This window comes from Varroa destructor, unplaced genomic scaffold, assembly GCF_002443255.2.
Source record: "Varroa destructor unplaced genomic scaffold, Vdes_3.0 BEIS01000003.1, whole genome shotgun sequence".
In the NCBI taxonomy this organism is placed as follows: Eukaryota; Metazoa; Arthropoda; class Arachnida; order Mesostigmata; family Varroidae; genus Varroa; species Varroa destructor.
Genome location: NW_019211456.1, coordinates 10,417,455 through 10,431,411, shown reverse-complemented (window position 1 = coordinate 10,431,411; position 13,957 = coordinate 10,417,455). Strand labels below are relative to the sequence as shown.

General features: G+C 39.5%; 1 protein-coding gene and 1 long non-coding RNA gene across 18 annotated transcripts in view; one reads left to right on the top strand and one right to left on the bottom strand.

Annotated features, from left to right (window-relative positions):
* LOC111246853 (menin-like) overlaps nucleotides 1–13,919 on the top strand; it is a 28,785-nt gene extending 14,866 nt beyond the window's left edge. For 10 of the 16 annotated variants that reach the window (XM_022797147.2, XM_022797144.2, XM_022797139.2 and 7 more), the window contains 12 exons: nucleotides 396–502; nucleotides 2,980–3,210; nucleotides 3,537–3,687; nucleotides 3,956–4,163; nucleotides 4,371–4,532; nucleotides 4,692–4,867; nucleotides 5,044–5,188; nucleotides 5,403–5,615; nucleotides 5,959–6,171; nucleotides 6,299–6,486; nucleotides 6,691–6,843; nucleotides 7,010–13,919. In XM_022797147.2, the coding sequence (XP_022652882.1) occupies nucleotides 3,140–3,210; nucleotides 3,537–3,687; nucleotides 3,956–4,163; nucleotides 4,371–4,532; nucleotides 4,692–4,867; nucleotides 5,044–5,188; nucleotides 5,403–5,615; nucleotides 5,959–6,171; nucleotides 6,299–6,486; nucleotides 6,691–6,843; nucleotides 7,010–7,153 (1,824 nt within the window). In that variant the 5' untranslated portion in view covers nucleotides 396–502; nucleotides 2,980–3,139 and the 3' untranslated portion in view covers nucleotides 7,154–13,919. The remainder of the gene's footprint in view (nucleotides 1–395; nucleotides 503–2,979; nucleotides 3,211–3,536; nucleotides 3,688–3,955; nucleotides 4,164–4,370; nucleotides 4,533–4,691; nucleotides 4,868–5,043; nucleotides 5,189–5,402; nucleotides 5,616–5,958; nucleotides 6,172–6,298; nucleotides 6,487–6,690; nucleotides 6,844–7,009) is intronic. The other 6 variants (XM_086984542.1, XM_022797151.2, XM_022797148.2 and 3 more) reach the window with 1 other exon arrangement.
* LOC147756506 (uncharacterized) lies at nucleotides 3,534–12,499 on the bottom strand. Of its 2 annotated transcripts, XR_015324466.1 has the most exons (4): nucleotides 12,359–12,478; nucleotides 6,682–6,775; nucleotides 6,332–6,469; nucleotides 3,534–6,153 (listed from the first exon to the last, which is right to left on the bottom strand). It is a non-coding gene; the product is annotated as an uncharacterized LOC147756506 (long non-coding RNA). The 2 variants fall into 2 exon arrangements; XR_015324465.1 differs by lacking the exon at nucleotides 6,682–6,775 and having other exon boundaries at nucleotides 12,359–12,499.
* Nucleotides 13,920–13,957: the final 38 nt, after the last annotated feature.

Here is a 13,957-nt window from a genome sequence, read left to right as displayed (position 1 = left end):
TAAATAATTATTAAAAAAATTAAATATTATGGTCGGCGTTCTATTCAAATTAAATAATGGATATATATTGTCATCAGCGAATGCGAAACAGTTTTCGAATTGGTTTTTATTCGCTGCTATATACACACCTCTTGCGTAACACGGGTTGTCAAAACAGAATAAAATTGGTTACAGAGCTTGTTTCATGATAGCTGTATGTTTTCAATTATCTCTATTTATGCTAGTATCTTCTATATTGAATCTAGATTCCAAAAATAGGCAGAATTAGCTAACTACGGGAAACAAGTAATTTATGTATCGATGTATGAAGTTTTGAGAAACTGTACAAGATATACCTACTTCTGTATTAAATGGAGGTGTTTTTCGATATTGCTTTTTCTCAATTTTCAATCTAGCAACGGCAAAACGACCCAAAGGAATCGACGTGAAAGAACGGGTACTCTTTGCCGTCGACGTCACGTTAACGTCCACGCTGGCCACATTGTCAAACCTGAACGCTGCGGTAGGCATCGCCATCCTCGACGTATGGCGCCGTTTTCCCACCGTGATTGATTAAGCTGTCTTAGATTACTATAAGGAAGCGGCAAGAAAACATTGCACTGAAACAAGCTCCAGTCTATAAATATAGCTAGATATGTGGTAATGGATATATAGGCACTATATCTATGAATACGCATAGATAAAAAAAACCAAACGGCAGGCGAATGTTTTATAGCTCCTGTAAAATGGGATAGATTTCGTTGTCGTCCCTTTCGGATCTCGTGGTAGCGCCACATACGTTTTTTACGGCACTAAATGAGCGTAAATGTCACTATACGTGCGTCAATTCGTTTTATTGAACACGTACAAATTGGGAAACACAAACATGATAAGTAAGAGATTTGGACACTAGATACTTTATCACTGCATAATTTTTAATAAGAACTAAGTTGTGTCATTTTCCTCTGTAGAGAATTTCAATTTCATTAGTCGACGTTGTGCGTGCTGTATTTATTTCGGAACTCTTGTTCTATGAACAGATCGTGTTTATAGCGTGGCTAATGAACTGGACATTAACAGTAATTAAAGAACGAAACTGCTATGTAAGAGGCATCTAAAATCATATGGAACCTTTAACATTATTGTGAGTTGGACGCATCGTAATCGCTCGAAAAAATTGCAAGAATTGTTTTTAAAAACAAAAAATACGGGAAATCTATTTGAACCAGTTCGATTTACTGAGCGCTGTTTGTCGACGGCCATTATGATAGTAGAAAATATTGCATGTTTAACCTAATCAGACGGAAAAGACCATACCAAATGTAAGTAAGATAGCAATGAAGTTAATTGCAATAGCTGGCCGACAATGGCAAGATGGACCGCAATATATTTGTATAGAAAAATAGTTGTAAATGGGTACTTGTAAATGCGTATAAATTATCGTCATAAACTGCTGACAGCTGCGTGTAAACTAAATAGAAACAGCGCATACCTATGTAACTATATTATATAATATACGACCAAGGAAGCATATACTAAAGCAACAAATTGTAGGAAATATAATAATAGGCTGTTTAAATATGTAATTGTAATAGGTCGATAAGAGGCAACGAAAGTTCATTACAGCAGTCAAAGTTCATGATACGGTCGCCCCTTGCCCCTAAAGTTCGCTTTGCCAGTTAGGTCAATAATTTTTTTTCGCATAATTACTCCAAGTCATTCAGCAGTTTCTGTTTCAGTATAACAATAATGTATATATATATATATAAAGTGATTGTATTACTATGAACGAAGTGAATATATTATCTGAATTAATGTAACCCGAGGGGTATCAATACACGGTATTGCGTAAGATGCTCCTGCATTAGCCGATGGTATGTCTGCGTTCACGATTTCTAGTTTTCAATTGCATGCACAGATGTGCACGCGCCAGATAGTACCACATCCCGAGGTAAGCGGTATGTTTCGCACGCAGTTTCTGATGTTTAGTCTATGCAGAAATCTTCTGTCGCTCTTTTACGGGTCGATTAGTTCTAGAATGATTGGAAAGTCAGTTTATCTGAAACGTCGGCCTGAACTATTGTTGGTTGCACTATGTCAGCTTTGTGATTTGCCGGAAAGTTTGCTTCGGCTTAATTGGCGATGTTAGAGTTAATTTTTGTATAAATTAAAATCGACTGCGGCGTGGAAGTGGTTATCTGGCAGTCGATTTCCGATGAGATCAGAGAGAAGAACGTCTAACCACGCTACGGCGCTTCCGATGAAACAACGTTTATCCGAAAAGCATCGGAGTTCAACAGGATGTTTTTATGGGCAGTCTTGCAAACCTTTTGTTCGGCTAATTAATCTTCTTGCATAGAAGTTAGCTTATTGCGACAACCAGAGTTGTGTAATCATTCCGAAATCACATTGTTCTGTGGGTTTCTTGCACAAGATTGCAACAGCTGTACACAGAAGCTAGGAGTGCCGGCGGATTAAAATCAATGGCTGTATAGAAATCCATATTAGCCAGATTGAGCCGTAAGCTTGTTGCTAGTTCTTATCTAGTGCCAAATCCTATAGATATTTTCGCAAAACTTTGTTAGACTCTACTTTTACGTGCAGCGTTTCGAAAGGCGGAAAAAACTGATCTTTTGCACCTCCATTGCATACTGTAACAGGTGCTTGTTAGGGCTGAATACTGACGGAGCCTAGGGAGCTGTACTTTTCTCCGTCTAAATTAAAACCTTCTGGAATTTCTGATCCATAGCCTTGTAACATATCTAGTAGCATCTTGAAGATGTTGAACAATATACCAACTTCCTTCGGCATCGTATCCGTGCGAAGAGAGTGCGCATTCGAAGCTGTGCTCTACTTGCAAACCCAAAAAAGTCGCGCAAATCTTGCAGGGTATTTAGATCAATATCCGAGTTTATTATTTCTGGAAAATTCATATAGGACAAATCCCGTATGATCGTCTGGTTTCTAATGATCATTTCATTGATCTTTATCACATTTCAGTCCTTACGTGTATTAGCCAGTAGACTTGTACTTAGCAACGGGCGGCTGCATTTGGCGGCATTCGTGGGGGCGTTTTAGAAGACATAGAGACTTGAGCATTTGTTACGGAAAAGCCTCTCACGTATTGAAAACGTGAGAGCGTCGCGAAGGATCTGAAACCATGGCTATTCCTGCTAAGCTGAAAAAGCTTTTCCCTCTAAGATCCGTTGATGATCTCGTCAATATTTTCAGGTAGGTACAAATTTTTATTATGACAGCGGCTATAAATAGTGCTTTGTAAATAAAAAAAAAAATAGAATAAGATTATTCTGGCATCTTTATGCACATTTGTTATTCATGACTATAACTACACGATCCGCCTTAAGAAATGAAACGTCCCGGTTATCTCGTCCGCGATGAGAAGACTAATTGCAATGAGCTTCCCTGTCATATAAAAACCTTCTTCGAACAGTTCATTTGGTTAGTAAGACTAGTAAGAGCACAATTAAAATTTGAGAGGTATTGGTGAAAATTTAAAGGTTTATCTAAAACTGTTACATGTTGATCCTTACCTGCAGATGTATGCTGGACGGACCATCCGCTCCAGATTTAACCCTGACCTCGATTATTCTCGGCTATCTTGAAAATGTTTTGTGCGCAAAACCTCCGAGTGAGAATGCTGTCTCGGATAGCGAATCACAAAGCTCGGCGCAAGAAGATTTCCCCATTGTAAGTATTACAGAGTTTAGTACCAAATAGTGATTCTAATGTTAATTATTCCCATAACAGGACGTACGACAAGTTTGACATCGGTGATTAAGCAATAGTTTTTATTATTCATTGACTGAGGACATCGCCTAAGTCTTTCGACTTCGTTAATACGTCTCGAGCGGTGAGTGAACTAACAAAAAGCGTTCTATGACCCTTGCCTAGACGGGGGTCTGTACAATTTTTTGACAACCAATGAGCCGTATCTTAACCGTTGCTTTTGTCGCAGGTGAACCTGGAGGAGGTCAGTGCATTGTATTCGCAGTTCTCAACGATGATTCGTGGATCGGTCGACCTTTCGGTGCAGGAAACAGGACCTCAACGAAGGTTAACACGTCCTCTGGTCAAAAAGATCTCAGACGTGATTTGGGATACTCTACATCGATCATACGGACAAGATCGGCCGCACCTTCAAAGCATCTTTAGCTATCTCACCGGTATAACTCAATGATGACCTTCCTAAACAAATTTCTTTGGCATTTACGTATTTGAATGTTGACGATCGATGTTGCGAGGATGACGTTATGGACGTTATATTTGGTGCGCATCTGAAGAGTCTTTAAATCACGTAGCAGGTATGGGAACAATTGACATGATCATAATTCCTATAAACAATGCGTGTGCATTTTTCGTTTCCATTCCAGCCAACAAGTTGGATTGTTTTGGCCTGGCGTATACGACAGTTGCCGCCTGTCAAGTACTAAACGTTAGCGACGTACGACTCTGTCTCAGCGAGGATCATGCCTGGATAATGTACGTTGATGCTGTAACGGGTCGAGAAGAAACCGCGGAGGTCACTTGGCATGGTAAGACACCCAAGCAAGACATAGTCTAGCTCACGGACACTTCATTCTGTCTACTAACAGTTCAATTCTATTAAGTCTTATACAAACAACGACACGACAGGAATCAGAAGACAATTTCCGCATATAATTACTTTGAGATTGAATTTGATCATCTTTTAGGTAAGGTTGAGGATAGAAGAGGTCTACCCATTTCGCTGGGGGAGCGTTCGTGGTTGTACCTAAACGGACACGCCATTGAGTGCACTCGCTACACGGAAGTCGCGGCTGCGATACTGGCTATGAATCCGTATGCATCATCTACGGCAGACTCTGAGCTACTCATACAAATGCAAAAGGTGAAAACTGCTAGATTATCCAATAGTCGAGTGTCTCGGTTGCTCGGTCGGCAAAAGATACACAGCATCAGTACACTGCACTCTATGGAACATTTTGATTAATCTGTTTTGCTTTATTGTCATCTATGAGCTGTTAAAAATCTGAATGTTACTTGTTGTATCTGCGTTTTTCACAGAAACTTCTTTGGCTCATGTACGACGGAAGTCATCTGCGTGGTTATCCGATGGCATTGGGTATCTTAGGCGAGTTGGAATCCATGCAGGATTCACCAGAAGCCGAACACACCGCACTGGAGCTTTTCCAGGAAGCCGTGGAAATCGGTTAGTGAATCGCTCGTAGAGTACTACCAGCATAGCCACACATGCTCCCGTAACTGCATAGCATTACTGCGGAACTGTTTTTAAAGGTCGCAATAGTTACACATTCTTGTATCTGTCTATAATTAAAAAAAAAAATACTAAATACAGATGTCGTGAAAATCATCTGTTACTGTTACTGTTATGTTTGTCCTGTTTTCTTGTAACAAATATTTAGGTCGTACGGTATACGCAAATCACCATGTCTACCCATATACGTATTTGGGTAGTTTTATGTTTCGTTGTCAGCGGTTTGCTGATGCATTACACTGCTACGCAAGTGCGGCTCAGGTAATCCGAAATTTCAACTATGGCCGTGAAGATGAAGAGATCTACAAAGAGTTCATGGAAGTTAACAATGAGATCGTCCCCCAACTCATCAAATACGATGGTTAGTTGTCAGCGCTTAGTATTCCTCTAGTACACGACGTGTTTGTTCCTGTGACAACATTATACTGCGTAGGTTGAACTACATATTGTGGGAGATATTCACACGTATCTCTCTATGGCCATTTGTTTAATTGTGGTCTACAATTAACGAACAGGGTCGTTATTACGTTAATCGAAGGTCAACGCTACGAGACCTTGATTTTACATTTAACAGGATTTATTTATCCCATACAGAGTACTTCATCAGCTAACGGGAACGCTACCTAGTAATTTGTGGGAAAGATTGGGGTATCTAATCGCTGAATGCCACTGTTAAATGTATTCATTTGCGCACGTTTGTTCAGGCATCGTCGAGGACGCAACGTGTTTCGCTCAGTTGTTGCGATTGTGGGACGGACTGTGTGGCTGGGAAGAAGGTTCGAGCACACCAGTCCTCCATATCGGATGGGCAAAGCCGTTTGTTTCCGTCCTGAATAAGTTCCCTGCGTCGACCCGAAAAGCTGTCCATATAGTTAGTTTAGGCGATCCCGCGGACAGTTCTAGAAATAATAACAATGGTAGGTTTTTTATTCACTCAATCATATGACGTAAGATCGATATTTCAAGTCGCAATTTTAGTTTTAATTGTATTGTTTGCATATTAACGAACGATATATTCGTGTGCTGTAACTTTTGTGCTTTTAGAGATCAAATCGGAAAATGACCTGCAGCCCTCACCATCGTCTGGAGGTGAAGACAGAAGTGAAACCCCGACACGAAGGGGCAGTCAAAGTCGAAAGAGTCGAAATCAAGCCCAACATCTACATGATCGAAACGCTGAAGAGTCGACGAGCGGACAGCCGGTGCCTGGACCAGCTGACAGAGATGCAAAGGTAACAATTTTTGTTAGACTTCTATTTTTTCTTGTTACAGGGTTTAGCTGCTTTCTTGACTAACATTTTAGTGGCCAATTTTTCCGCTTTATTTAGTTTTTATTGTTATTGGTTTTTCGACGCGGGATGTGGCGCTTATGCTGGAAAAGAACCTAACCGACTGGCAAGATATGTAACACTTCTGTCATTATTTACCGCAAGCAGGAGGGCGAAGCATCCCAGGATATGAACGATAATGACATTAAAAAGGAATTTCGACGGGAGGAAAGCCCTGGCCTGTCGAAGGTCTCTGATGAGGAACGAGCATTTAGAGAAGAGCATGAAAAAAAACAGGACACAGTCGTATTCAGCAGTCAGGTCAGTATCTGTTTTTTGTCTGTCTGTGTCAAAATATTATGGACCTGACAAAGTCATGAACATATCTTGGTATGAGCTTCCAATGTATCACTGGACGTGTCTTGTCGTCTTTAAAGCAAAATTATTTTTTCAATTTTGGCTAATCTATTTTTATTTAACTCCACAGAAAATGATCGGTCTTCGGCATTTACTTCTGGCAGATAAACTCAACATTTCCGCCATTCAGCTACAGCTGACCGCGCAGAGTCATTTGGCCGGCAAGCACAAACTTGATGATGACAGTCGACGCAAACGTGTTCGCCGAGAATAGACACATATATATATACTACGTATGACATCATATGGAATTAGACACTCGCATATTCTCGGGGTTTATCAGTAATCCGTGTTTTGACAACGCTGCAGTTTAGCGGTTCTCATCTAGTAGCAGTAATGGTAGTGGTAGTACTATACAATGCCGATACGCAAACGCTGCAAGAGGTTCTCGCGCGGCCAACATTGAGGCATGGATCCCCATTTTCCAAGTTTTCGTTCGTTACCGCTTATCTCAGTCGCAGCAAAAGCAGTAACACGGTGACAGAACTGCATGCAGATGGAGTGCCATTGTTCACCATGGCAAAGTCAAGCAGTAAAAACGTGACTTATTGAAATATACAATGAGGATTTTGTGACCCGACCCGGACAGACACCAGATTTGTACATGAAAACCACGCATTACTATTATATATAATTCGTGACGATGATGATTGTGGAAAACGATAACGCTAGTAATTATGATTACCGTAATTTTTTTTTATTTCAATATCACGATAATGACCTTTCGGTTTCATGCATCTTGTGAGTGTGGCCGGATGTCCCTGGCAATGGATACGTACATTTCTCACTGCGAGTATGGGTGTGTATGCGTAAGGCTGGGTTGAAGCAACTTTCTAAACTCGAAAAAAAAAAGCAAACAAAAACGAACATTAAAATAATATGGATGAACTAATTAGTAGCTTACTCTACGAGCGACTTCTGTTTCGAGGCAACCGCACATACTTCAACGGAAAAAAGTGAAGAACAGGGAAAGGCAGAAGGAAACAAGCAACGTTAGAGCACCATATTTAGCGAAGGCCCTTTTGACGTAGCGTCATAATCTCCGTCGACTGGAGAGTGAGAAAGAAAGCAAGTGCGGGCGAAAATGAGGCAGTTTTCGCTGAAACTGAGCAAAAGACAAACAGAGCGGAGAAAAGGGGGATGAAGACGGCCTCGGTCACCGATACACCCAAAGCGATTCGAGAAAGGCTTTGGAGGCCAGAGATAGCGTGTAGGATGATACAAAGATCTCTTTGTCACTATTTCAAGTCGTTCTAGACAACAGTAGAAGCTAGAGACATAACCATGTTTTATGTATTTTATCTTTTTTTCCTTATCCTACAGATAGCCATAGCAGTAAATGAGAAAGCACATCGCCGTCACTAACACCTCAATATGTGATAAGTGATTGAAAGTACGTACGACAACAAATTAATAATAGTAACGGCACTCCATATAAGTTTGTTCCAATCTTTTCATACATATACACACACAACCGATCACCCACACAAATGCACTAAAGTTGTAAATTCGTGGGCCCTCCCTATTTCATTGTATACTGTAGAAACGACATTGATAAAGTGTGAACGCGAAGAAGCTTATATGTGTGTGTCTTTGTGTGATTGTGCGTGTGCGTGCGTGCGTGCGTGTGTGTGGGTCTGAGTGTGTGACCTATGATGGGACGAAGCCCTGAAAAGGAAGCAAGCAAAAAAGAGAAAAGTATTTTAAATTTGTTCATTAAAAATTCGCCTTTATTGCTGTGCGATAGCTACGCTGTAGTCGCATAAGGCGACGAGACCCCCGAATTACTAAGGTAAAGGGCAGGCCAGAGTATGATTAGGTGGTGTGAAACAACACAACAACATGAGTGCCAGGATTTTCATAAAATTGAAAAAACGAATTAACGGCATATGAATGCCCCGACGTGTCGCAGCAGCAACTCAAGAATTGCGCAGGATTTCTGTTACGCACATAGATAGAAACTAATGTTTTTATGTACACGTACATTGAGCACGTGTGACTTGGTATGGGGACACCGAAGCCACCAAATGAGCCACAGAAAGAAACAGCATATATACAATTACGTTATGAATGAGTAAGAGAAACTTCAGAGCTATGATTCGTCGTATGTAGTCTCTACAATAACTTTCAGTAATATCCTGATCAGAAACAATCTTTCTTTGCCTGTGATCACATTCTGATAGTGTATCTTTAATGCAGTCATTGCTGTTACGTGTCTTTGATCTGAGCGGATCTATCAAAACAAACCGTTCTCCATGTTACATAGATTTAAAAGAAACGTCTAAACTAACAAGGCATCATTTGATTAATCGCCTCAGTGAACGACGACACCCTGTTTTTTTTTTTACTTCACTGCATTTGTTCCGATCACGGTCAAGAAGAACAGCTTTTTTTTCAGCGATTCCGTAGTGCGCAAGCGTGTTCATTTTTATTTTAAAACTACGTTGTGTCAAACAAGCTAATGAGCAACTGTTTTTTTTGTCATTCACTTATTATTGGGAGACGTGAGAAAAGAATAGCTATTGTTTACAATGCAAATGCATCTTTGGGTTCCTCTACGAACACAAGTAAGTTACTTCCTACAGTTTTTTCATTTTCGAACTTTGTTACCGTGCCTGTTCAACTCTGTGTTACAATACAAACACGCATATAGGTATAAAAGCGATAACTAACTCGCTAAATTGAAGGAGTAGCCACGGCGTGCTTTGCTTATTTAAAAAAATGTCCAATTAGAAAACGTTATTTGAGCTCGCAGATATTTTGTAGTATGTGAAAACCTCATATGACTCTCCTAGGTTTTACTGCCACCTTCGATTTTTTCCGAAATTTGAACCAATATCAAATAATATGCACCTTCAGTATGTGGCGTTGAACATCGACGGTAATGAACAAGGAACTAAGGTGTTTCTACTAATGGTGATATGTTTCTTGCAAAAACCTTATAATGCGTTATCTCTAACACATTATTATAAGTGAGGTTTTTTCTAAACTATGTAGAGGGGTATAAACGTATTTTCGTGAATATCTTCTATTTTTAGATTGTCCCGTGAACGTGTAAAATTAATTTCGAAGAATACATACTCGAGGAAAATCAGTGACCTCATAATGCTTGACCTTAGTAGATTCGTATTTATTGACACAAATAGAATGACTTATACCATCACTAGACAATTTCTCTTGGTGAAAAACTCTGTGCTAAAAAATGCTGCGGGCAGATTGCATGCGTCTAGCTTATTACATTTAAGCTGTTATATGTATGTACGTATGTATGTACGTATGTATGTATGTATGTATGCATGCGTGGATGGATGGATGTTTGCTATACTGTAGAGCGGGTATAGGACACGGATGCAGAGCATACCTATGAACCCGTAGTTGGTATTCATTCTTCACTAATATATATATATATATTTCATAATGTGTTTGCTATTTTGTTTCTTGAATGGTCTCAATAGTATGTATTTTTCGTGAATACGGTTCGTTAATCATTTAGCAGTGTATTTGATTTTTATCAAAAACTAGTAGGTATAACAGATGGAGAATCGAACGATGGAGGGCGAACATTACATTACACATCTGGGAAAATCATTCCGACAGATTATCTAATAAAGAAACAAAAAACACGAGTTCAAATAAGCGAAATTCTTCTACGCAAAGTCTAACCTACCTGTTCAGATTCGTTTTGATGATAGTGTAATTTAGGGGTAATGTGAAGAACTTCGTCTATTTTGCTAGGAGAGGAAAAAGGGAATCAAATACGTACGGTATGTAGCAAGAGTGAGAAGGAAAGAGGAGATGAAAATCGTGCAGATCCTATCAGCATGCGGCTAAGCCAAGAAATGTCAGTAACGACAGCACCAACAATTTAATATAATCACCACAAACCTAAGCCTACTTTAGACAAACCGACGCGAGGTGGTTACTTTTTCGAAGCTGATTGATACAATCTTTATATTCCGACCTAATTCCAAAGATTTCCTTATACATAAAATACCATTTTAAATGTCTCTTTAACCGCAGCGAAACTGAGCACCAAGACTGATGAAGTGTTGTAAGGCTATTCATATATATATATATATATATATATATATATATATATATACTACACTATTCATATGCATAAAGATGTAGAGTGAACTAGAGAGAAGTCTATCCTATTATAAAACTCACAAATATGTGCGTTGTATGCCACGGGTGTTCCTCTTGAACTATAAGGAAGAAAACGATTTTGAAACGTGAACAGCGCCACCATGAAAAAGAATATTTAATAAGCAAACAGGGAGCGAAGAAAGTATAACCACGACAACATCAGTGACAAACAAAGGAAACAAACTAGTTTTGGATGAGCTAATTTCGAATTGTATTGATTGTACTGTTAGCCTGTAAATTTGTGAGCCCGGTATAGTTTTTCGTCGACTGCTGCGGCGGGTATGGCCAAATACAGCCATATAAAACTTCGGCGAGAGGAATGATGGCACAGAGAGATAAAACCGATGATAATTCTTTCCGAAATCCGAAAATTATATGAGAACTAGATGAAGACAACGATTGCTGGCACGAAGCACAGTTGTTAACGTTAACCTTAACTAAGTAATTTCTATCTGTAATCAACGTAAGTAACGAAAACCCTCTCATAACCGAATCTTTCAAGATATATGCAAGCAAATCATCCCAAAACTTCACAAGTTTAATTGAATAATATATCCGCGTGAAGCAAAACAACAAACAGTAACTTCAACTATCGCGTGTATAACAACCTACTGTAATAGAGAAACAACAGCAACTGACGTCGGCATTTGTCTACAAGCAAGTCAAGGATTCGCTGATAAAAGCTTCTGGTTGACGAGACATGAAATAAATGGACAGATCAGAGCACCACTTATTTTGTATTGGTGTATGGCGATGATGGTGATAATCGTAATGGAGATGGTGACAAAAAAAACGCTGTATGAAAGTGACGTCGCGCAGAAGATTGGGGCAAAGAAAGGCAGGAATAACAGTCGATAGGTATACAGATCTAAACGTAAGGGATAGTCTAACTGTGATAGAAGACGTTGACGTGTTATGTCTGATTCGTCCTTCATATGCATACAAGATGGATGACGTGGGATGACATTGATGCCGAATGGATTTACTAATAGTAATCATAACGGAAATAATAACTATAGAACAAACCGCCTACTAAAGATGATAGACACGATAAAGTCGAATGGTTGAAAATAAGTGGCCAGACGACACATGACCCCCCGAAAGAGACAGTGAAAAAATGGGCATAGGTCGGCGAAAACAAGAACGGTAGTAAAAAGAACTACATGAACGATAACGTACGTTACGCAAAAACACTACTAATAACAATAATAGTGAAGAGAGTGTAGTTTTGTCAGTTTGGTGAACGCTGATGAGATTATAACGCACATACACGAGTGATTGACGGTAGATCCAAGTCGATGTCGGCGACTAAGCCGATAATAATGGCGACGAAGATGACGATAAAACGAATGACGCTAAATAACCTTATTCAATTTCGGATTAGATAAGAATTTCACCATTAATTATCATAATGCTGGTAATCATAATACGGCCTTTTGTAAGAACAAAGACAACAGCAGCAGCGGCAGCAGCAGCAGTCGCAACGGCAACGACTTTCATAACGACACGCTGGGCCACACAAGACTTTGAATATATTGAATGGAGGTTGCGTTTCATTAGTCCAGTGCAGCCGACCCAAATAAGTCAATTACGAGGATTAAAGCTCGTTGCTGTTGTTGTTGTCGTCGTCAGGCCATGTATGCTACGTATTGGGAATGTCTTATCGTAGCACGTACCGATTCACTTGACACGTTCAAGACGTATGAGCTCCATAGCTCAGCGGAAGTGTTTGGAAAGAAATGTTCGATATTTTCACTAGTTTTTTATTGCCATATCATTCGTAACTTTATGGCTCCTGAGTTCCTGCTTGGATTCTTACTAGTCGTCTAATTATTATTACTAGGTGATCCTTGAAGCAAACGAAAGCATTTTCTATCCAATGGCGATTTTTTTTCGGTAACAGCAGTTGTCACTTTTCTGTATTTAGTTAGAAACAAAAGAATCGGCAAACTATTCGCCCGCCATTCATATATCATAACCCGGGCTTCGTACATTGTGTTTACTGAGCAGATCAGCGCCACCTAATGGGCAATTTAGTGAGCATTGTGTTGATTTTCATGGATTCTCTTTCAGCACTTCCGCAAATCATCGAAACCTTGAATACCAAATAGGGAGTATACGAGCGAATGAACCACACTGTTTGTTGCCCTTTGTCGCCCCCTTTTCTTCTGGGGTTACAGCTGCGCGTTTGCGTCGCTGAACCTTGTATGGAATGTACACACAACACTGACAAACATTATTAGAACGTAACACATTAGTTGCTTGTACTACGGTGGAGGTGGTTCTAATACTACTGTGGTTGATTAACATTATCAATATTATTAGGACTGTATGCATGAGTAAGGTACCACTTATAAGCTACATATACATGTAATTGATCAACGAAGATCGCGAACATAAACATAAGGTCAGCTGTGGTGCGGAGGTTAGCTATATAGATAAACATCAACCCTCTAGGTAGGATTCTACATATATATATATATATACACTCCATTTCCCCCTTATACTAGGTGTTGCAGTGTGTTCTTGTACATAGAGTGTATAATAATATAAACCACCAGCTCTGATGAGACGGAAAATGAATTACAACAAGGAACTATATGAAGAAGGCTCCATCAAAAATGGCGACAACAACTTCGATTGAACTCGAGCGTGCGTCAGAACAGAACCCTAAAGGGATGATTTGAAGGAGCCGTTTGAGATGCGATTATATTCTAAATATTAATTATACAAATGCGATAATAAGAATAATTACTATAAAATAAACATATTGCAAACATAAAGAAACTGAAGCTGCGAAGAAATAAATAGGGTACCATTGTCGATCAAGATTCTTCGTGTTTTCCTCTCGTAAGTTAATTTCAATCAA